This window comes from Globicephala melas, chromosome 2 (genome assembly GCF_963455315.2).
Source record: "Globicephala melas chromosome 2, mGloMel1.2, whole genome shotgun sequence".
Lineage (NCBI taxonomy): Eukaryota > Metazoa > Chordata > Mammalia > Artiodactyla > Delphinidae > Globicephala > Globicephala melas.
This window is the reverse complement of record NC_083315.2, coordinates 65,861,720-65,886,659: the sequence shown is the minus strand read 5'-3', so window position 1 is coordinate 65,886,659 and position 24,940 is coordinate 65,861,720. Positions and strand designations below refer to the sequence as shown.

The 24,940-nt window shown below is 42.1% G+C and overlaps 2 protein-coding genes across 8 annotated transcripts in view; one reads left to right on the top strand and one right to left on the bottom strand.

Moving 5' to 3' along the window:
• Positions 1-12,042, bottom strand: part of CLN6 (CLN6 transmembrane ER protein) — a 68,563-nt gene extending 56,521 nt beyond the window's left edge. For 5 of the 7 annotated variants that reach the window (XM_070044885.1, XM_060294068.2, XM_060294066.2 and 2 more), the window contains exons 1-2: positions 11,340-12,040; positions 5,097-5,162 (exon numbers count right to left, since the gene is read on the bottom strand). In XM_070044885.1, the coding sequence (XP_069900986.1) occupies positions 5,097-5,162; positions 11,340-11,500 (227 nt within the window). In that variant the 5' untranslated portion in view covers positions 11,501-12,040. Of the gene's footprint in view, positions 1-5,096; positions 5,163-11,339 lie in introns of all 7 variants that reach the window. The other 2 variants (XM_060294070.1, XM_060294071.1) reach the window with 2 other exon arrangements.
• FEM1B (fem-1 homolog B) lies at positions 11,456-24,699 on the top strand. Its single transcript, XM_030875142.3, has 2 exons — positions 11,456-12,489; positions 20,322-24,699. Exons 1-2 carry the CDS (start codon positions 12,242-12,244, stop codon positions 21,955-21,957), a joined length of 1,884 nt encoding a protein of 627 aa, XP_030731002.1. The 5' UTR covers positions 11,456-12,241; the 3' UTR covers positions 21,958-24,699.
• Positions 24,700-24,940: the final 241 nt, after the last annotated feature.

Sequence of the window (24,940 nt, the reverse complement as noted above, 5' to 3'; positions counted from 1 at the left end):
CGCTCTAGCTAGAGAGTGTCTGCGTGTTCCGAAAGCGCGCCCTACTCTGGCTCCGAGCTTGGAGGAGGATTGGGAGGGCTCTTTTCCTCCTAACGACCTTCCTCCGTCTTTCTTGTGTTTGTCTCTTATGGACAGCTCAAGGCACCCCTGGGGACAAACTGTAACTCACAAATTATGTAATTCCTGTATTGTGTGATTCCGTGTGTGAGTGAAATACTATGATAGCTGCATTTAAAAGTGGCGTTGCACAATAGAAAGATCAATGGTAAAATTCATGTTAGTAATTACAGTTTTAATTTTCTTTATATAAAAGTTACCATCTTAATTAATCATTTTAATTGTACAGCTCAGTACCATCAAGTATTTACATTGCTGTGCAAACAACACCTCCATGTTGCAATCATGTCAGAAACACCTCCATGTTGCAGTCATGTCAGAATTTCTTTCCTTGTTAAGACTGAATAATATTCCATGGTATGTATATACCACATTTTATCCATTCATCCAGCCATGGGCATTTGGGTTGCTTCCACTTTTTGGCTATTGTGCATAATGCTGCTATAAATGTGTGTGTATAAATATCTCTTTCCATTGTTTTTGCTAAAATAAACAAGACTGCAATTAATACCTTTGTACATACATCACTTTGCATGCTTGTAAGTCCATTTCTAGGATAAATTCCTAAAAGTAAAATTGTTGGGTCAAAGGAAATGTGCATTTTATAATTTGTTAAATATTGCCAAATTGCTGTCCACAGATGTTGAACCATTTTACACAGCCACCCCAGTGCTGTATGTTTTCAAACTTTTTGATCTTTGACAATATGCTAGATTAAAAATGGTATTTCCGTCAATAAGAATGAACAGAAACATGTGAAATACGTTTAAGTCCATGAGTTTGTAGTAATATAGTAAACTTCCCCAGCAATCTGTAATGTTCATTTTTGGAGGATGCTAGGGAAACAATTCATTATTTTGAAACAAACAAATAAAAACAAAAAGAAAGAATCAAGTATGACCTGCCTTTTCTATGTAAACTGTATGTCAGGATAGCTAAATAGTTAACAAGAGGAAGTTTCTCTTTATAAAAGTATTCTCATTATTAAATAAAGAAGAAATAATGCAACCACTAAGGAAATGATGGATGTAGGCAATGACCATCAATGGTTGCAAAGAGAGACCGAGATAAAGCGAGAAAGATGAGTAGACATCCATCCTATGCTTCGTAATAGGAGACCACTGTGCTACCTCTCAACCATTCTTGCCTAAACACTCAAACCTGAATCTGACTGAGTCACCAGGTCTAACTGCCAACAAGTTACAGAAAATATAGGGATGAGAAGAACATGCTAAACAACAAATCAAGGGGATGCAATCAGCAAAATTCAGACTGTAGGAAACTCTACAGGACAAGTGACCTAGTTTCTTCAATAAATAAATTTAAAAAGAAGAAGGAAAAAAAAGGTGGGGGGAGGGATAGGGAATCTCTAAATTAAATTTAAGGTACATAGCCTCCAAATGTAATATATGGGTCTTATTTAGATCCTGATTCAAATGAAAAAACATGTGCTCTCATTTATAAGACATTTAGGAATGTGAACCCTGATTGGATATTTAATGATATTAAGGAATTGTTGATTTTAAGATATTATGGTATTATGCTATTTTATAATATTATATTTTAGATAATATGGTACTATTTTTCAGATTTATGATATTATGGTTAGGTTAAAAAATCTTATCTTTTAAAGATATATACTAAAATAATTATTGATGAAATGATAAAATGTCTGAGATTTGCTTTGAAATAATACAATGGGAACGTGTGTGGGATGGGGTAGGGATGAACCATGACTGACTATGAGCTTACGATTATTGAATCCAGGTGATTCGTACTCCACAATTCTCTCTACTTTTGTTTATGTTTGTGATTTTCCAAATAAAGGAGCTCATTAAAAAAAAAAAAAGACAATGAAAGGGTAATCAGAAACAATGAGTACAGATGGCTCTTTTTGGGAATTTTGATGCAAAAAGGAAAAAAAAAGCAACAGCTATTGGGTCAACAGAAGGGTATCACAAAAAAAAAACCAACACCTTAATTATTCAAGTATTACATATGTATGGAAAAGTGTACTGCACAAGGAATCCTCACCAAATAAATACCCCCATATATTAAAAAAGGTATTTTACTGGGTCTTTTGGGTAAACATATATAGAAAACAAATGAACCCCACATCTAGGAGTATAACATTTAGCCCCCACACACGGTGAACTCACAGCATGGAAAGGACAGAGCAAAAACAGGTAAAAATAGGCAGGCTTCCACTTTTGTGAGAAAGGGGATTTCAAGCTAAGAAGTTGGTCTTGTTAAATAAGAACTGAGACCACCCATGTCAACATGACACAACTGCTCTAGGAAATTCTAGTCCAGGAGGATAAATAGATTAATTGTTTGTTTCAAGAAATTAATTTATCTGGGCAAATAGTTTGCTCATCTGGGACAGGACAGGTGTCTCTCAGGACCACAGACTGCTCACACAGACAAAGAGCTCACATGTATGACCAAGTTTATTTAACGAGACTTGCTTCAAGACCCCTGCTTTCCTGTGTCTACGGATCTTAAACTGTCTTAAATGTCACAAACTGTGCCCACTCCCCATCAATTTCTTGCTTTGAAAAACCACCTTAAACCACTGGAGCCCAGGCCTCCAAATCCTATAAACACCCTTTCTTGAAATCCTCCTTCTTAGAAACTACACCAAGTCTCTTTCAAGGTGTTATTCTCCCTTTCTGCAGTAAATACTGAATTAACTTAGACTTACTTTGCTTGATCAACAGGTTTTTCTGGTCTTCTTTTGAGGAGGTGGCAGTAGCCAAGAGTTCTCCTAAAATCTGTGAACTTGAATGAGAAAAAAACCTGCCATTTATTTTCAGAAACGTTTAACTGAAAGTGAGCATTTCCTTCAACTATGAATGTGCACAACAAACCACAGTGACTTTTGCACAAGTAAAAATTACTGGTATTTTCAGTCTGCATTATAGCTGTTGCATACATCTCAAAATAACATTTACGCCTAACACTATTTTGAAATGAATGATAGGGTCAGAATTGTGAAGGCGCTGAGATTGTGCCCTCCCTGCAAGCTAACAAGTCAGCTTGCCACAGTTTCCTGGATAAGGACAGAAGACACAAAACTCCTGGATCCCAAATGTAAGACATTATTACTCACAGCAAAAGGGGTAGCTAGAGTGTCAGCATATTCGCGCTGTTTCCCTGAGCTCTGATTCCCATCGGGCAATGTGGAGGGCCAGGTGACTCGAGCACATGTAGTAGATTATGTTACATAAGAAGAATTTAGAGCTGAGGGCCCAGCACTTGTTTGAGTAAGCAGCAAATAAGCTAGTCTGTTGCCCAAGTGACTACGTACTGAAACCGCTCAATATCACAAGGGTAAACTCAGCAAGGATGTCCAGGACCCCTGGTGGACTGCCTCTCCTACTTGTAGTACTAGATCTTGTCATTAATGCATTTATAAAGGAGCAGATGTATTACTCTGTCATCATTTTGTTTTTATATTTTAATATAATTCATTTCCTTTATAATCCTATGTATTTTATTGTATGCATACAAATACATTACTCTGAGACGGGGTTGGTAAGCTTAACCAGGCTGCCAAAGGGGCCCATGGCACAAATAAGGTCAAGAAACTGAAGATTTTCAAAAATATTTTCACCAATAAGTGTGGATATAAAAATAAAATTTTATACAACTCCATTACTCAGGAAAACCTTTTCAGAGCTCTTCTTGTCTAGAAGGCAGAGTGGGAAGGGCCCTGGCACCAAATCCAGGGCACTAGAGTTTGACTTTTAGTTGTATGAACCCCAATTTTCCTTATCTGTAACATGAGATGCTTGTTACCTAACTCACTGGCTCAAAACGTAGAGAGGTACATTGTCACACGTTGCTGGTGGGAGTGTAAATTGAATACCTTTTCTGGAGAGTAATTCGGCTCTATGTACTCAAAAATATTCAAATCCTTCGAGCTAGTAGTTCCATTACTAGAAATTTACTATTAGGACATGATCAGATATATAGACAGAAATGTAAGTAAAAAGATGTTCACGGCAGTATTATTTATAGGTATATACTACACTTCTGTAAATATCTGGAATGTCCAACAATTAGGGCATGGCTACAGAAATTGTGGCACTTCTATACTGATAAAGGCAGTCATTATGAATTTTTATAGCTCAGTGTTTGGCACCATTAGAAAATGCCTATGATTTTATGTTAAGTGGAAAAAAAATCTAAAACTCTTTATGTAGTATGCCTCCAATTTTGTTTAAGTGCCCTATATATGTATATAGGCTCAGAAAAAAAGCCTAGTTAGAAATTTACTGAAAACGTTACTGCTAGTGGTATAATATATACATATTTGACATTTTAAAATTTACACTTAAAAACATTTCCCAGTATCCCTCAATAAGCATGTGATGCTTTGTAATAAGAGAAGCCAATTATTTTCAAAAGCAGCTCAAAATTGAGCTTATTATGTGCAATGCTATGGAAATCATACTGTGCTACACAATTGTGAAATGTTATTAGTGTTTTTCTGGGGCTTCAGAAGCATGGTTGGATTCATGTTTAAATCAATAAATTTGACTGCAAGGAAGATACATTGGTCAGTGGGTGGCCCAGTTTTGTGCAGCTCCTCCAGCAGGCGGGCTCCCTCTGCTCGCTCCTGCCCCCTCCCCCTGCAGCCCAGCAGCTGAGAGACTCCCCTGCTCTAACCTCTGTTTGTTTTTCTTCTCCCCCTCCATCCACCACCAAGCCCTCCTTCCTCCGGTTCAAGTCTGTCTGGTCTTGTCTCCTGGGCTGAATCATGCCTCAGAAATGGAAAAAGCCTCAAGGCCAGGGCCTGTGCCATCAATGTGCATAATGAGAGTTTTACTGCAGATTCCAGGTTAGAGGCCTGTGTGTGTGCTGCCATGTTTCTGGGCTTCTGGGCCTGAGCCCTGATGGAATGCTAAAACCATATGGCCAGACAAAGGTGAGGAAAAAGCCACTTCTGCGCCATGATTTGAGGGCATCCTTACCCCAGAGGTCTCTGGTGCCAACTCACTCTCCTCCACTCTTGAGATCTCCACCACAGGAGAAGGCTCCTGTTATAAAATATACATGGATCACCTGGGGCAGCAACATATCCTAATACTAAGACAGGCGCTGGGGCTTCCCTGGTGGCACAGTGGTTAAGAATCCGCCTGCCAATGCGGGGGACACAGGTTCAAGCCCTCGTCCGGGAAGATCCCACATGCCGTGGAGCAACTAAGCCCATGCACCGCAACTACTGAGCCTGCACTCTAGAGCCCGTGAGCCACAACTACTGAGCCTGCGTGCCACAACTACTGGAGCCCAGTCGCCTAGAGCCTGTGCTCTGCAACAAGAGAAGCTACCACAATGAGAAGCCCGTGCACCGCAACGAAGAGTAGCCCCTGCTCGCCGCAACTAGAGAAAGCCCGCATGCAGCAACAAAGACCCAACGCAGCCAAAACTAAATTAATTAATTAATTAAAAAAAAAAAGACTGAGGCTCTGGAATCAGACAGACTCAGTTAGATTTGGATCCCAGCTCCACTACTGCTTGGGGATGTCACTTGATGTCTCTGAGCCTGGGTCTCCTCATTTGTAAACGATGACAAAAAGCACTTACATACACCAAGCCTATGCCAAGCACAGATCTATGTGCCTTTCTTATATTAACTCATCTGATCTGTGCAACAACCTTATTTAGGCACATGCTGTTATCATCGTGTTCATCTTACAGATGAGGAAACTGAGGCCCAGGGTGGTTAATTAACTTACTCAAAGCCTCACGGGATCAGCACTAAGATGAACCCCAGCAGTATGGTTCTAGAGTCTATGTTCTTAAGGACCATGTTTGGGAGGCTCACTGTAAGATGGAACGATAGTAATTATGATTTATTAGGAGCTTACTTAGTACCAGGCACTGTGCTAAAGGCTATATAGGAATTTCTCGTTAGTTCCTCCCACCGCCCGGATGAGGGAGGGACTATTGTTACATGCTAACCCTGACCTGGCAGGACAGTCTGCTATATACAAGGCCCTCTATTAAGGGCTGGGCCTTCAGGGGTTGCTACAGCAAAGAAGAACTAAGATGTGTCCATAAATAACCGTGATTCATGGTAGAATCAGAGTTTGATGGAGCTGGCAGAGAGCTTAGAGATTATCTGGTTTAAACTTGTGTTTACTGATGACAAGAACTGACTTGCTTTGTTTTTTCCCACAGGGTTTGGGGATTCAATGATATAATGATAACAATAGCCAACACTTAATGAGTTGCTTGCTGTGTGTGTACGTGTGTTGTTGTGTGTGTGTTTTTCTGTGTCTCTGTGTGTGTTTATCTCATTTAACCCTCACAATGACCAGGTAGAAGCACTGTTATTATCCCATTTCATAGATAAGAAAACTGAGGGAAGAAGCTAAATAGGCAACTTGTCCAGCGTCACACAGTTAGCAAATGGTGGAGCTGGGATGCTGGCAGAGTAGATTCCAGACCTTGGGTGCTGAACCACCATGCTCTCTGCCACCCCAGTTACAGAAGGTGGTTAAGAAGCCTAGGAGGTGGGGGCTGGATTGGGTGGATGGGAAAGTGTTGTAGACCACAAAGTGCTATACAGACATGAGTTATTATTAGAAAGAGGTAAGGGACTCCCCTGGTGGTCCAATGGCTAAGACTCTGTGCTCCCAATGCAGGGGGCCCGGGTTTGATCCCTGGTCAGGGAACTAGATCCCACATGCTACAACTAAGAGTTTGCATGCCGCAACTAAAGATCCAGCATGCCGCAACGAAGATTCCGCATACGGCAACAAAGATCCCGTGTGCTGTAACTAAGACCCAGCACAGCCAAATAAATAAACAAATATTAAAAAAAAAAGAAAGAGGTAAGGGTTCCAAGAGAGGTATAAAGTGGTACAGAGCTCAGGGCAAAACAAGGAAGATCTCTAGGATGAGAGAGCGTTTGCTTTGGATTTGGACCTGCGTTCCTGGGTAGGAATGAGGAACGCCCAGGGTGTGTGTGGGATTGCCAGGTGGGGAAGAATTTCCTCTAGCCCTCTCCCATTAACAAAGGATGGATGATCAGATTAGCTAACTAGCACCTAAGCCCAGGAGAAGTGATCAGGACCATAGAAAGCCTTGGGGACCTCCAGCCGAGATCCTAGCTGCAGAGAGCATGTTGGGTGGGGGCCACTCAGAGGGGGATAAAGAGGGAACAGAAAGCTGGTAGCAGGGTCAGGGCATGGGGGTCAGACACCCAGCATCCAAATCCTGACATTCTAACACACTCTAGTTATGAGGCCATGAGCAAGTTACACATTTCTTTCTTTTTCTTTTTTCTTTTTTAAAAAAATCTTTCCCTGCTCTCCAGTGCATTTTCTTTTTTTTTGTTTTTGTATGTCCTTCGTGCTATTTTTTTTCTTATTAGTCATCAGTTTAATACACATCAGTGAATACATGTCCATCCCAATCTCCCAATTCATCACACCCCCACCCCCACCCGCCGCTGCTTTCCCCCCTTGGTGTCCATACGTTTGTTCTCTACATCTGGTTACACAACACTTCTATCTCAGTTTCTTCATCTGAAGAATGGGAATGATAATAATGGCATGTCCCTCAGAGGCTTGCGCAAATTTAACATGCTAATCTGTATACAGTGTTCACTGTGATGCCTGGCACACAGTAAGCACTCAGTATGAGCTCGCTATTGTTAGTTCTGTTATTGTAATCCCAGGGTACCTGACTGGTACCATGATTCAGGGAGGAATGGGGTCAGAAGAAAGAAGGCACATGTCGACTTCAGTCTACTTTCCTGGGAAACCTAAACCTGGCAGGGGTGAACTGGCTCGGGAAATAACACAGACCAGCTAGCTGCCCCCTCTCCTCCACCGTAGGTTTTGTCTTTGACAATTATTACATCTGCTTTTCAGGGCAAGTCTAGGAGAGAGAGGAGGAGGAGACAAAGGCTAGTGGGCTGCCAGTCCCCTGAAACTGGGCTAATAGAGAGACTGGTCGTCAGTCTGATTTTTGACATCTTCCTTCGGAGGTTCTGTTGGAATTTCCCAGCTCTTGTCAATTAACCTCCCCAGCCCCTTGCATACTATGGATTTACTTTCCATATGTGTCCAGAGGCAGACACATCCTGCAGGGAGAATGCAGATGGGGTGGGAAGTCCTTTCTTGAACAGGTTAACGGCACAATGGAAGTATGCCTGGGGTGGGAGCTAGGAAGAAGGGAAACTAATGTGTACTGATAGGCACTCCTTCGCAGGACGCAGGACGAGGCTGGGTGAAGGAGCTTGCCTGTCACCATCACACCAGCCCTGCAAGGAAAGTATTTATTACCCCCATTGTACACATGAAGAAACTTGCCCAAGGCCACAGCTAACCCACAGAGAAGGGAGTCCAACCCAGATCTATTCAACACCAAAAGTCATCCTCTTCCATTAGAGTCTGTGGGAGGCTTACAGGACTAAAACAAGTATCTTTACTGGTGCTTGAAAAATGACATTTTGAATGACATTTTATACAAAATCTGAGCAACTCCATTGATTCAAGAGCTGTTGGCTGGGCTGACCTGGCTTGGAAAAAGGAATATTCTATGGAAGGTACAGCTAATTCTGCTCATAGGTCACCTCCAATCCCCAGAAAAGTGCTGGATGTTGGTCCTGTCTTTTGTCCAGGTAGAAGGTTGCAGTTTGCTGTCATCAGCAAATCAATCTCCATCTGGATACAACTATTTTCAGTTACATTTTACTACTGATCATTTGCTCAGTGGCTTTCTGTCAAAGGGGAAGGGAATAGGTCAGAAGCACAAGGAGCTATTTCTGGGCTCTGGCCTTTGGGAAAGCAGCCTTGTCCTGTTTATACATCCTGTCTCTAATTTGCCCAGCCTGACCACAGAAACATCATCCTCCAAGCCCAGGTAAATACAGGCTACCAAATACTTCCCAGTCAATGGCTATTAAGCAACCCAAGGAGCCCAGAACCCTATACTAGGCAACTGTGATAAATAAAGAAGGTTCTTGACCTTGGGCTGCTGGAGCAGATGTATATTCCCATCTGGGGGAGGAGGCCCCGAAGTGCAAGTTCTGAGCCCCTCTCTGGCATGACTCTTGGTTTAGTCACCCTTTCTAGCACTCATCCAGTTACACAACTAAATTGGGGTGTCAGCACCAGGATGAACCCTAGTTCATCTCCAAAGGGCAAGAGAAGGCAGAAGAAGTTTCTTTCTTTTTTTTTTTTGATGTGGACCGTTTCTGAAGTCTTTATTGAATTTGTTATAATACTGCTTCTGTTTTATGCTTTGGTTTTTTGGCCCAGAGGCACGTGGGATCTAAGCTCCCCTACCAGGGATCAAACCCGCACCCTCTGCATTGGAAGGTGAAGTCTTAACCACTGGACCACCAGGAAAGTCCCAGAAGAAAATTTCTTACCCAGTAATGAATAGCTGGATGAATCAGGTCTCTTTCAGAAAATGAAACCAAAGGGAAGAAGGGGCCTGTGTCTGGATCACCTTCAAAAGCTGGGTGTGAAAGGGGCCTGTGTCTGGATCACCTTTGAAAAGTTGGGTGTGAAAAGAATGATGCAGGGCAAAGGGCCGCAAGGAGAGGGAGGAAAGGAGGGAGAGGGAGAGAGAGGGAGAGAGGGGGAGAGAATAGGATGAGCCTAGTTGCTCTGTAGAGCCTAGGAATGAAATCAGTTGGAAGGGAGCCCCCAGGTCCCACATCCGAATGTGTCACCGCCAAGTGCCCAGAGGCCAAAAAGCCTGGCTCAGTCTGTCTAGAACTGGAATTTTTTCCAACCCTGAAGCCCCAGAATGAGAACAACCAGCTTCTCCTTCTTTTCCACCAGTTATTTCAGAGACTCCACTGGTAGAACCCCACCTTCAACTCTGATTTCCAGTGTTGTTTTTGTTTAACATGGGTGAAAATGTATAGAGATCTGAAAATAGGTAAAGCTGTACTGTAGAGTGGAAGAGAAAAATCTGAGAAGTGGCCCAAACCCTCACCAATAGCTCTGCAGCTAAGATGACGCCTTCACCAACTAGGATTGGAAGGGTGGGGTTCAAATGAAATAATTTATGTGAACTCATTGAGCTCAGCCTGGTCCCTTGGGACCAAATAAATGTATTTGCTCTTTCTCTATGGTAGATACTGTCCTTTGTGTGTGTATGGAGGGAGTGACCTCCATAGTGAACTTATACCTTCTGTGACTGCCCCGTGAGATTCATCACCTCCACTCCTACCATCCTAGTCCCAACCTTTCCTCCTAAATGGCCTTCCTGCTTTGACTCCTGCCTACTACAGTTTATTCTTTACACAGTAGCAAAAGTGATCTTTTAAAAAATATAAATTGTATCTTGTCACTTTTCTGTTTAAAACTCTTCAAATGCCCCCACTACACTTGAGTAGAATTTAAACACTTTACCATGGGTAACTGGGCCCTAAGATGACCTGCACCCTGCTGATTTCCTCTCCTATCACTCTTCCTATGGCCCACTTTGCTGCAGCCACCCTGACCTTTGTTTCTGAACTCACCAAGACTGTTCCCTCCTCAGGGCTTTTGTACTAGCTATTCCCTCCGCCTAAAATACCACCTGTTCTCCTTACTTGTCACGGAGGTCTTGTCTGACCGCCCGAACTAAATTAGCTCCGCCTCCCACCCCCCATCACTCTATTTCATTTGCTTCATAGCAAATGGTAATGATACAAACTCAGCCAGTCTTGTCTATTATTTGTTTACTTGTTTATTGTCTGTTTTCCCCACAACAACACAGTCCCTGAAGGGGCACTGTGTCTATCTGGTCTATCACTGAATCCCTAGGGCCAAGCAGAGCCTGGCACATAGTAGATCTCTAATATTCGTTGGATGAATGATCTTTTCAAACCCTAACAATCTGGTGAGGTCTGTGAGAAAACCGAAGGTCCCGTCAGATTCAGGATTAGAGTCCTGGTCTGTCCGAACGCAGACTTCGTCTTCCTTCCCAGGGTACCTCGCCCCTTTCCACAGTTCCCCATCTCTCCGACCTTTCTCACACACTTAATCCTCCTCTCCAGGGAGGGCAGGTCGGACTTCCAGTTCCTTCTCAGAGCCTCGTGCAGACCCTCAAAGTCCTCCCACATTTCGGAGGCTCAGAGACGCCGCCCTGTTCTCAAAACGGACCCCGCCGGGTGCACGCACCCCCCTCCCCGGGCCCCCAAACAGGGGCTGAGAAGAGCCTCGCAATGTCTACGGTAAAACGGGGCGGGCCCCAAAACCCACCGGCAGTAACGGTTCAGCGCCTTCACTCTGTCCCACTCCCCGGCTAGGGACCCCCAGGGCCTAGTGGGGGCGAGTTGGAAGCTCCAGGCATCAAGGGCAATGAGGACATCCCGGGCCGAAGTGGGGATGGGCCGCCTTCGCGCAGCAGAACCTTTCTTCATCGGGCCTCGTTCGCCGGCCGGTCTGCTTTGGAAGAGACACCCCACTTAACCGTCCCCCGCTCGCACCCTCCCCGTCTCAGCCCTGTCTGCAGAGGCCCGCCTTCCTCCCCGTCCAGAGCCCAGGGGTTGCTGTGGCCGCAGCGTTCCGCCTCTCTCTGGGGGCCTCCCCAGGCGTGGACCTCTGAAGCTACCGACAGACAGCGTCTGGCTCTTCTGGGCTGCAGTGGGCGAGGGCCTGCAGGTTTCCTCCAGCTGGGGAGGACGCAGAGCGGAGGCGGAGGCAGAAGCACTTTCAGGCCCTAGGCCCGGCGGGCTGGGTCGGGTGAAGCGCGTCCATCATTCGCCATCCAGGGCGCGCGCGGCCCTCTTGGGACCTCGCCGGCGACCCGTAGCTCGGGCACGCGCCTGTCGCAGCCCGCAGGAAGGAGGGGGTCCAGCCTGAGGCCCGGCCACCATGGAGATCCCCTCGGCCCAGGGCTGGCGTCTGGGGCCTTGGGGACGGCCCTGACCGCCCTCCTCCCTGCCCGGCCTGGATCGCTGACCTGCCCCCCGCGGCATTCGGCCACCTCTGCGTCTCCGCCCTCCCCTGGCCGCGCTGCTGCCTGGGCGCGGCGGCGGCGGCGGCGCCCTGTTGAATGGGCTGTGAGGGCCCAGGTTTGAAGCGCTGGCGAACGCGGCCTCCAGGGGCGCAAGGCAGCAGCAGCGGTGGCGACCAAACGGGTGTTGGAGTTGGCAGCGGCCATGGAGGGCCTGGCTGGCTATGTATACAAGGCGGCCAGCGAGGGCAAGGTGCTGACTCTGGCCGCCTTGCTTCTCAACCGGTCTGAAAGCGACATCCGCTATCTGCTTGGCTATGTCAGCCAGCAGGGAGGGCAGCGCTCCACGCCCCTCATCATCGCAGCCCGCAATGGGCACGCCAAGGTGGTGCGCTTGCTGTTAGAACATTACCGGGTGCAGACTCAGCAGACTGGCACTGTCCGCTTCGACGGGTAGGTACATCCCAACTCCAGCCTCCTCTCTAACGCGCGCGGACCCACCACTTTATGGGTCTTCCCCTCCCTCTCTCTCGCTTCATGGAGGTATCACTTCTCCCATTTTGTACCTCCTGACCTGCCTCATTAATGCCCACTTCATCTTCTAGGGCGAATACTCCATCCCATGTTTTGCTGCTCATCCTCATTGGCCCCTACCCCTTATTCCCTCTATAGGTAAATAGCCACACCCTCTGTCTTGATACCTAATAGGTATTCTGTATTCTTTACTAGATAGTTTGTGAAGAAGCAGTATGGAGGAGGTAGCAGCCTTTTCAGGTTTTCACTGTATCAGTACTGGGGTTGTAACCGAGATCAGAAATTAACGAGGTCAGCAATTAACGTGGAAGACCTTTGTTTGATGAGTTATTTGGCCACCCAATGTTTACCCCTTCACGTGAGTGTCCGATAAAGCCCCTTAGTAGGTTGTGGGACCTTAATGTCAAAATAAGCCCCTAGAACCAGCAGCAGCTGCAGCCTCTTGAGGGGTGGTCACGCAGCCAGGCTTCCCAAGACATGATTCTGACTCTTACACATTGCTGGGGGTAGATGTGTTGGCTGTGAAAATGGCACCGGACCTGGTGTAGGATGAGGTGATGCCATTGTTAAATTACATGTTATTCTGTGATGTTGTGGGGAAGCTTGATGATATACTGTTATTCCAGGTGGGGAGTTCAAAAATTCATATTGTCAGAGTTAAAAGTTGCCCTTTAGGTTTAATTGTACATATTTTTGGGTATGATAGAGTTGAATGCAGAATTGTCAGGTTTGACGTTATCTTTTCTGTGCTGGATGGTTATAACCTGTTTTACAGATTACAACTGCATGAAGATGCATTAATTGTTTTTGTTGACTTGTGCCAGTACATAAGCTATTCTAGCATTTTCTTCTTTTGAGATAGATGCGGTCCTAGCATAAAGATACGTATCTTTAGTTTTGGTGATTGAAAACTGCTTGGTTAAAACCTGATGGAAAAAACAATTCCTCTTGAAGATGACTAGGGCATTGTTGAATTTTGGTTGATTCTTTTTGTAGGTTGAAATAATAAGAGCTTTTTCTTCTGTTTTAGATGACAGGAAAATATTTCAGGGTATTACATTTTACTGAAATGATAGCCCACGGGTGGTGGTTAACCTCTGGTACCACCTCTCTAGACGTTAAGAAGATGGTCTTTTTCATATTAATCAAAGATGGCAACCTGATTCTTGTTCGTTTTCTTTTACTAGCTTCTGTGTGCTTTCTGTAACTCCCTGCATTCCCACAGCCTTTTCTCTACGCAGAGGAGTGAAGTAGGATGACCCCTGAACTTCTAGCACCATTCCAGTTGTATAGGCACAAGCATCCATTGAGATAGGAATTTCTGCAGTAACAGCTGCTGGTTACACTGCTGCTAAGGAGCTTGCTGAGGCCTGTTTTGATTAGGAGAGAATAGTGGCGAGAAAATATAGTTTTCTAAAGCATTTGGAAAGGCTTTGCTTATCTTTCTTAACCATCAAAGAGAAAGGTGTTTTGAGGTGGCAATTAAGAGAACCTGAAATGGCTAGGAATGTAGCATTGAGCCTGTGTAGTGGCTTACCTTGCCCAGTATTTTGCACTGGCCAGTGAAATTAAAGGGTTCAATAAGCAAACATATTTTGAACACCTACTGTGTGCCAGGCTCTGTAGTAGGGATTGGGTGTGCAGAGATGAATGCCATACTGTTCCCACTGCAGAGGAAGACAGTCTGTTGCCCTGGGCGGGGGCTGGAGGTGGGGCGTGGTGTGTGGCAGAGGTAAGAAATTGATGAAAATGAGTAAGTGTAGATGCCATGCCATTTAGGGTTGTAGAAATCTTTTGGACTACTGAGGGAACACAGGGAGAGGAAGTGCTCAGCTTTGCCTGGGAGAATCAGGGAAGACTTCACAGCTGAGGTGATATTTGAGCTCAGTCTTAAAGGATAGTAGAGAGTGAAGAAGAGGGACGGCGGCATGGTGCTCTTGCAATGACAAATGTTTCAGTGCAGTTTCAGTAAGGGGTTCAAGCCTGGCAAATTAAGAGAGATTGTGGGAGACTAGAGTGAGGTGGAGGCCGGATTTTGATGATCCTTGTGTAAAATGTCAAGAGTCAGATTGGTGAGACTGGAATTGCAAAGATTTCTATCATTTGAGATTTTGTGTGAGGCTTCTTCAATCTGTCTTTTTTTGTTTATGGATTATTACAGTTATGGATTTATTAGCTGCTCTGTCAAAGTAGTTTTGTTTTTTAACTTATTAAATGCCTATGATGGGCCTATCCCTGTGCCACACAGATAATGTGGAAGATGTAGAAGAAAATGTAAAGTTTCTACTTTCGAGGAGCTTACAGATTAACAAAAGAGAAGAATTGAAATTCATGGCCACCTTTCTGCCCACTCACACCACTCCGTGAGATTATTTTGCAGTTTGTTCCAGTCATTTAGGCATTTCAGAAATAGATGAAGAGGGTGTTACTTGCAAATGTCATGATTTCACTTTACATTCATTCCAGACATTGTGAAAATGTTAGTCTGAGTGAGGTGTTAATAATATGAAGCTCACTCACCCCTCAGGGACTGGCTTTTGAGAGGTACTTAGCCAACCCCCCTTCTTTAGATTCCACTGGTACTTGAGACCCATGGCCAGATAGGGACAAACAGGTTCTTTGTGGGCTGAAGTAGATTAGTGTTTCCTAATTTTCAGTAATTTATGTACCATCTTCACAATTTTTTGCCAAATCGTTCACCACCTATCCTGTTATTTGCCTAATATTAAAAAAAAGTCTCACTTCTTAGCTTCATCCTAAGCAACAGTATCTGTGTAATTATGGGGTTTGATATGGTACTCTGCGTGTGTGTGTGTGTGTGTGTGTGTGTGTGTGTGTGTGTGTGAGAGAGAGAGAGAGAGAGAGAGAGAGAGAAAGAGAGAAAGAGAGAGAGGGATAGAGAGACACATAGACATTAAAATAACTTATTTAAATAAGCCTATACTCTGCCTAAAAACATCTAGAATACCTTAGAAAACTAAAGTATATTCATAATAGAGCCTCAAAAGAGGGACGGTGCCACCCACCTAGATTAAGCCCGATGCTGATATTTGAGTCCTTGTACATATTTTTAGGAGTAACATTTGAGATTATTTTATTTATGGCTTACTGTGTAACGACCAAAATTGACATAGACGAGTGGATAAGAAGAAAAATTGGGACTTCCCTGGTGGCGCAGTGGTTAAGAACCCGCCTGCCAACGCAGGGGGACACAGGTTTGATCCCTGGTCTGGGAAGAACTCACATGCCGCGCAGCAATTAAGACCGGGCGCCACAGCTACTGAGCCTGCGCTCTAGAGCCCTTGAGCCACAACTACTGAAGCCCGCGCACCTAGAGCTCCGCAACGAGAAGCCACCGCAATGAGAAGCCCACACACCGCAACAAGAATAGCCCCTGCTCACCACAACTAGAGAAAGCCTGCGCGCAGTAGTGAAGACCCAACGCAGCCAAAAATAATAATAAATAAATAAATTAAAAAAAAAAGAACGGGAATTTTTATTTCATTTAAAAAAAAAAAGAACGGGAATGAAAGAAGAACCTTTAGTTGGAGTATGGGAAGCTGTTAAGAATGTTATAGAAATGGAACATAACAAAGGGGAGGTGTCATGTGACCTTGGAGTTCTGTGCTGGTTTGAGTTCTGAGGGCCTGACTGCTGTGTGCCAGAGTTTGTGGGGAACTCTTGTCCTAGAAGAAGTTTGCTGACATGGATGGGAAGGAGAACAGGACCTCTGGGAATTCTGAGGCTTTTTGTTGAGTACTCTTTTAAAGTCAGTTCTAGTACTAATACTTCTAATAAATGTCCAGGTAGAGGAAAGGTGTAAGGGGCACATCGTCATTTGGCTTCATTTAGAAAGTCATTTCCAGTGTATATTTCAAGGAACTACATAAGATCTGATAAATGATTTTAAGGACTTTGTTTAAAATAAAGTGCTGTCAGTTACATTTAATGAATTTTTATTTCTATTTCAAATGCTTGAACTAGACATTTTTATTTCAGATCGAACCAGGAAATACATGAGTTTAGTTTTGTGATCAGAAATGTTATCTTTTATTCTGAAATGTTTCCATCATCTGATGCATACATTTTGTTTAAAAGGTGAATATCAGATTAAAGTTTGATTTTTTTTTTTTTTTTTTTTGGCTGCGTTGAGTCTTTGTTGCTGTGCACGGGCTTTCTCTAGTTGCGGTGAGCCCGGGCTACTCTTCGTTGCAGCGCGTGTGCTTCTCATTGCGGTGGCTTCTTGTTGCAGAGCGTGGGCTCTAGGTGCACAGGCTTCAGTAGTTGCAGTACATGGGCTCCGTAGTTGTAGCTTGCAGGCTCTAGAGCGCAGGCTCAGTATTTGTGGTGCACGGGCTTAGTTGCTCTGCAGCATGTGGGACCTTCCCTGGACCAGGGATCGAACCGGTGCCCCCTGCATTGGCGGGTGGATTCTTATCCACTGAGCCACCAGGGAAGTCCCAAGTTTCTTCATTTTTAAGATGAAATACATAATAGCTAGTTTGCATTGCAATTTTAGACTCAATCTAGAAAGATCGTTTTATAGTGCTTCTCCCATAGGCATTAAGTAAATATTGCATTAATTTGATTATATTTTTATTTATTTTCTGTTCATTTTGTTATAAATGTGTTTGGCATTTTGTTTTGAGGCAGTATATGGTTATAATTTTAGCTGTATTTTATGGACAAAAAATGTCATAGATGTTAGGATTATAATTCCCTTTAATCTGTTTAATGTTTTTATTTAGATGTAGAAATTTAAAAATCACTAAGGCTAATGTTTCTGAAGGATTAGTCATTCTGTAACATTCTACAGTGAATATTTTGTCATAAACTATTTAAAAAATTTTACTTGTCTCAATAAAAATAGATAATTGAAACTTTTTTTAGGCTCCTGTCACATCACCATAGGGAAAATGGAAATTATTAGATTACACCAGGAAAAGTATTAAACGATTATAAAAACCAAGTGAAGTATATACTTGTAATTTAATTTTTACTCATGTCATTAGTTCTGGGAAATTTGAGGCCAGAAAAAAATTTTTTTAATTACTTTTGTCTCTTTTTTTTCCATCTTTAAAATGGGGGTCCTATTTATCTTATATGGTTATTGCAAGAGTTAAAGATAATGTATGTGAATGCCTATTTTAATGTAACATTTCTTGAGTTTTTACTTTATGTTCATGTTCTTGGCAAATAATATTCTTAAGGCGTGCAAGGAAACTTTGTAACTATGTAAATATAACTATATGTTAACTATGTATTGATTTTTTGGATAGATTATATTAAGAAGTTTTTTTAAAAAAAGCTTTTAAAATTGAAACATGTTTGAACAATGACATGTATTGTTTCCTTACATTTGATGCATTATATAGTTTCCAAAGTACTTTTGTATTTTTAATCTCATGTAAGCCTTTTAGTTATATGTCTTTAAAATGGGCGTAATAATAGTATTTACCTTATAGGATTATTGGGAGAAGGTTATTATGAGAATTAAATAAGATATACTATATATTAAGCACTTAATACAGTGCTTGGCACATGGAAATTATTTATTAGCTATTTGTGTTTATTTAAACTTTTTCTTTAAATTGATTTAGAAGTTAAATTATAGTAGTAATGTAGTGCCTCTTTTTTTTTTTCTTTTTTTTGTGGTATGCGGGCCTCTCAGTGTTGTGGCCTCTCCGGTTGCGGAGCACAGGCTCTGGACACGCAGGCTCAGCGGCCATGGCTCACGGGCCCAGCCGCTCCGCGGCATGTGGGATCTTCCCGGACTGGGGCTCGAACCCGTGTCCCCTGCATCGGCAGGCAGACTCTCAACCACTGCGCTACCAGGGAAGCCATGCATTTTTTTTTAAATTAATTAATTTATTTTTGGCTGTGTTGCATCTTTGTTGCTGCGTGTGGGCTTTCTTTAGTTGCGGCGAGCAGGGGCTACTCTTGGTTGCGGCACGCGGGCTTCTTATTGCGGTGGCTTCTCTTATTGCGGAGCACAGGCTCTAGGCACACAGGCTTCAGTAGTTGTGGCGTGTGGGTTCAGCAGTTGTGGCTTGCAGGCTCTAGAGCGCAGGCTCAGTAGTTGTGGTGCACGGGCTTAGGTGCTCCGCGGCATGTGGGATCTTCCCGGACCAGGGCTCGAACCCGTGTCCCCTGCACTGGTGGGAGGGTTCTTAACTGCTGTGCCACCAGGGAAGTCCCCCTTTGCATTTCTATATAAATTTTAGAATTGGCTTGTCAATATCTACACATATGTGGATGCATGCACACATTTGTGCATGTGCACACACACACATCCCTGCTGGGATTTTGTTTCGGATTGCATTGAATCTGTAGATTATTTTGGGGGAGAACTGACATCTTAACATTATTGAATCTCCTAAACAATAAACATGGAATATTTCTCCATTTCTTTAGGTCTTTATCTCAGGAATGTTTTGTAATTTTCAATGTAGAAGTCTTGTACATTTTTCATGAGATTTAGTATCAGATATTGGTATTTTCTGATGCTGTTGAAAATTTTATTTTTTTGACAGTGAAAGAAAACTTTTTTGAACTTTGTGTTTATAATCATGACAATAAAAAATGTAATAAGTGAATTTTCATTAAACTGAATTGTTTGCAAAAGGTGCAGTTGGCAACCACTAAAACATTTCAACTGATGTAATGTCTTATTTTCTTGATTCATTCTTTAGTTTAAAAAATCAATTAACGATTAAATGACATTAAAAAGATGAAATTTTAAAAAGAAACTTCAGAAGTCTCAAATTTATTTTGAGGTATGTCTTTCATACAGTAAAATGTACAAATCTTTCATGTACAGTTTGATGAGTTTTTTCCCCTAAATGTCCACCCATGTAGCCACTACCCAGATCAAAATATAGTACATTTCTAGTAGCTTTAAGCCTCATCCGAGTGAATCCTACACCCTCCCCCATAGGTCACCCCATAGGTCACTGTTACCGGGAATGCTTTTGCTTATAAACATTTTGCGTCATTATTTGAAACTGAAGAAGTAATTGCTTGCATGTTTATAAAGTGCGTCTTTTATTTTCAGCAGAAGTGATAGATGGTATTGATAATTGCGGTTAAACTATGGTATTTATATTAATCCAGGTGGATTGTACTCTTTTTCACTTCAAGGGAGATAGAATTTGACCTGTGTTATAAGGTTGTACCATGCATGTTGGGGCAGTAATTGTTTCTTTCTCACTGCTGTAGTAGAGTATAATACTTACTAGCTTAGATAATCTTAGGGAAAAATTATCTGCTTACATACTTTTCTTCCTAAAGCAGTTTCTAACACAATGTTAATGCAGAGATTGGGGTGGCTTTCTCACTGATGTACTGAATGAAACTGGTACCTAGGGGGTGCTGGGAGGAACATGCTGTGCTAAGAGCCAGTGAATCAGCTTGGTGGTCAAGAAGTTACAAAACTCCATACACTTCCTCTTTGTCTTCTGAAATTTATTTACTTTTGCTAGTAGCAAGTCAGTGATTCGTTTTTTCTTCTTTTTTTAGTTTTTATACTTTGGTAATAACAACAGTCGCTAACATTTATTGAGCTCATACTAGGTACAAGTACCATGCAAAGTGCTTTACTTAAATTACCTGATTTTATTTTCAGCCAAACTAATGTTTTACTAACGCTCTGTAGATTGAGGTTTTGGGTCAGTGTAAATGAATACATCCTTTAAATTTACGTTAGGGCAGGTAACCTCCATTTTCTAACTGTTCGTTCTTTTCATGAATAGGTATGTCATTGATGGTGCCACCGCTCTTTGGTGTGCAGCAGGGGCAGGACATTTTGAAGTTGTTAAGCTTCTAGTCAGTCATGGAGCCAACGTGAACCACACCACAGTAACTAACTCAACCCCGCTACGGGCAGCATGCTTTGATGGCAGATTGGACATTGTAAAATACTTGGTTGAAAATAATGCCAACATCAGCATTGCCAACAAGTATGACAACACCTGCCTAATGATTGCAGCCTATAAAGGACACACTGATGTGGTCAGATACCTTTTAGAACAACGTGCTGATCCAAATGCTAAAGCACATTGTGGAGCCACAGCACTGCACTTTGCAGCTGAAGCTGGGCACATAGATATTGTGAAGGAGCTGATAAAATGGCGTGCTGCTATAGTAGTGAACGGCCATGGGATGACGCCATTAAAAGTAGCTGCTGAAAGCTGTAAAGCTGATGTTGTCGAACTGTTGCTCTCTCATGCTGATTGTGACCGAAGAAGTCGGATTGAAGCTTTGGAGCTCTTGGGTGCCTCCTTTGCAAATGACCGTGAGAACTATGACATCATGAAGACATACCACTATTTATATTTAGCTATGTTGGAGAGGTTTCAAGATGGTGATAACATTCTTGAGAAAGAGGTTCTCCCACCAATCCATGCCTATGGGAATAGAACTGAATGTAGAAATCCTCAGGAACTGGAATCCATTCGGCAAGACAGAGATGCTCTTCATATGGAAGGCCTTATAGTTCGGGAACGGATTTTAGGTGCCGACAACATTGATGTTTCCCATCCCATCATCTACAGGGGAGCCGTTTATGCAGATAACATGGAGTTCGAACAGTGTATCAAGTTGTGGCTTCATGCCCTGCACCTCAGACAGAAAGGTAACAGGAACACCCATAAGGATCTTCTTCGATTTGCCCAAGTTTTTTCACAGATGATACATTTGAATGAAACTGTGAAGGCCCCAGACATAGAATGTGTTTTGAGATGCAGTGTTTTGGAAATAGAACAAAGTATGAACAGAGTAAAAAATATTCCAGATGCTGACGTCCACAGTGCTATGGACAATTATGAATGTAATCTCTATACTTTTCTGTATTTAGTGTGCATTTCCACCAAAACGCAGTGCAGTGAAGAAGATCAGTGCAAAATTAACAAGCAGATCTACAACCTGATTCACCTTGATCCCAGAACTCGTGAAGGTTTCACCTTGCTGCATCTAGCTGTCAACTCGAATACCCCAGTTGATGATTTCCACACCAATGATGTCTGCAGCTTTCCAAACGCGCTTGTCACAAAGCTCCTGCTGGACTGTGGTGCTGAGGTGAATGCTGTGGACAATGAAGGGAACAGTGCCCTTCACATTATCGTTCAGTACAACAGGCCCATCAGTGATTTTTTGACCTTGCACTCTATCATCATTAGCCTAGTTGAAGCTGGCGCTCACACCGACATGACAAATAAACAGAATAAGACTCCGCTAGACAAAAGTACAACTGGGGTATCAGAAATACTACTTAAAACTCAAATGAAGATGAGTCTCAAGTGCCTGGCCGCCCGGGCAGTTCGGGCTAATGACATTAACTACCAAGACCAGATCCCCAGAACTCTTGAAGAGTTTGTTGGATTTCATTAAGTGACTGGATATGTAAAATCATTTAATGTGGTGCTAAAAAGTAAAGGACTTTAATCACAGACAATAGAATTATGTGTTCATAAAATGTGCTTTTCTTTCCACTACCCTTCCTCCCTACTCATCCTTCCTTAGTTTTGTATTTGGTCTTCTTGCCTCATATGGTTACTGATTTCAAATACACTTTAAACAAAACCACATTGTTTAGGTGTAACTATAATCTAAGGTGTTTGGATATTGGTCACTTAACTATTTTTCTTTTTTTTAAGGAATGAATATAAAATTTTTTGTTTATGTAAAAAGGGCCCTTATGATTTGAAGTTGATAATGTTTAAAAAAAAACTGCCTAGAAAAGTATTTCTGTTAAGCCTGTGTCAGCATGTTATTCTCTGCAGCAGTTTTGAGGATCATGAAGAAAAACAACGAAAAGGAACATTAAAAGTAATGGAATATCTAGATGTTCTGCACATGCCAAACTGCTCTAGGTAGTTTTCACTCTTCCATTATTTATGTGAAGAGATCAACGCATTATAACGTCAGGAGGATTTTTAAAAATATAACTGCAGATTAATCTGAAAAATGTGCTAACTTAATAATAGTTACAAATTTATAAAGTTAAATCCATTGAAATTGTTGAATTATGCTGGGTGGTACATATACAGCAGTAAATCTTTAAGCAACTTTTCAGAGAATATTGATGGACTATTTGCCTTTGGGCTTGGACTCTAAAATGTGTGGAAGTCTCTGTTTTAATGTAATTAATCTAAATTGCAGCAGTCTGCATTTGACTCAGCTCACAGACATGTAAAAATTATGAATGCTGTGTTCTCTCTTAGGAAACAAATTGTCACAATATAGTTATATGTTCTTCTTTTGTCCCCTTCTCCCTTTCCTCTTGTGCGGTATCTTTTAAAATTGGAAACTACTTTTCCAGAGGGCATTATTTGTGCCTCCCTAAGAAGGTTTTTATGACAGATGAAAAGGAACTGGGATATTTTTAATTTTTTCACTTTATTCAGTCTGTGACAAGTAGAAAAATCACTAGTGTGGTATAGGAAATTAAATGTTTTTGATAATAAAAATAATTCTCAATGCCATTTGGAAAGATATTTCTGCCTGAGGGCAGCAAATTTTGGAACCACAAAATGTCGCTTATTCCGACAGGCTGTACAGAGGTCTTTATGGGTTTTGTTTGTTTGTTTTGTTTTAATGGCAACATTGTAAACTGTCAAAAGAATATTCTGTGATTATCTTTTAAGCATCACAGAAATTCAAGTAAAGGGTACACACCTATTTCTTTCAATGTTAAAAATGATAAAATAAAATTAGCTATATCTGTATTTTTCTCTCTAGTGCCAAGTGAATGCCTTAGCTACTCATAGTGCATGGTACTGTAAGTGAAGACCTGCAGCTTTTTTTCTTTAATGAAAAGCATTATAATGATGCAGCAACATCAGATATAAACTAAAAAAAACAACAACAAAACCACTGGTAAGGTTTCAGTTAACATTTTATGTATGGATATTGCTTTGTGAAGTATAAGAAAAAGGTTGCAGCCGGATCAGTATAAAACATAATGACTAAGCCAAAATCAGCACCTAGGACCTTAAATAAAATAGGTACCCCATGAAATGAAACACTCTGAAGGATAGGAGGGAATGGATGGGGGTACTTTAAAAACTTCTTCCCCCAAGAACGCGAGATAATTTTACTGTGCTGTAGTTATACTTCACGTGTCTTCTTGCTTCAGTTAGGAATGTTTTGATGGTAAACTCTGTCATAGTAATATATTTCTGTTTTCCTAACCTGAGATTTTTACAAGGAAGGTTTTTTAGGATGGTCTAAAGGGAGGTATTTGAATGAGCCCTAATTTGAAAATTACTGGCCTTGATCTTCCTGGTGTGAATCAGGGAACTATTATACCCTGCTCTTGGCAACTCTCATGAAAGAGAAAATGCTCATCCTCCAGGTGAGTGAATCATGCCTTTTTCACAGCTCAGATCAGACCCTGTATTTTTCAGACTTCAAGGCCTGTTTATTTGACAGTCTGAGGAATAGCTATGATACTTGGTATTTACTTGGTTCCATTTTTTTTTTTTTTTTTTTTTGCGGTACGCGGGCCTGTCACTGCTGTGGCCTCTCCCGTTGCGGAGCACAGGCTCCGGACGCGCTGGCTCAGCGGCCATGGCTCACGGGCCCAGCCGCTCCGCGGCATGTGGGATCCTCCCGGACCGGAGCACGAACCCGTGTCCCCTGCATCGGCAGGCGGACTCTCAACCACTGCGCCACCAGGGAAGCCCTTGGTTCCATTATTAATGCATATGATTTTTAAACATCAAAACTTAAAATATCAGATAATGTTGCATGTTTTAAAAACCATTTCATCCCTTTGGCTACCCAGGACGAGAACTATTTTAGATATTACTTACTTATAAAACGAGGATAATGATTATCTGTACATATTCAGACATCAAAATTTAATGACACTCAGTGTTTTTGAGAAGGGAGGACTAAATGCTGGAGAGAGTAAAACTGCTGATTGAAATGCTGACAAAGCTGGAGAAAAAAATCTGAAGACAGTGGAATGGACTATGAACTTTGCTAATGGTAACCGAGATTTTTTTTTTTTAAACTATGGTATAGCGGTACATTGTGCACTATATTGCTAAGGATCTAATTCTGTCTTGTGAAACGAATCCAAATATGTATTGTGAAACACCTGTATAAAACCATTCTTGAAACAAGTGATTACATGCCTGTTTCTCTTTTTTTTGGTAGAATTATTTTAAAATCTGTTTAGCCAAACCCTTCCCAAACTTAAGTTTTGTTTTGTTTTGTTTTTAAGAAAATAAATAACAAAGGTGATAGTTCTGTATCTCAGCTCTCTGAGAACTCTGGGCTGTTGCCATTTTTTTAGCCACTTTTGTCATTTTGTGTTTATTATTGGTAGAATTATGCTTTAGATGGTATGTCTTCCTTGATAACA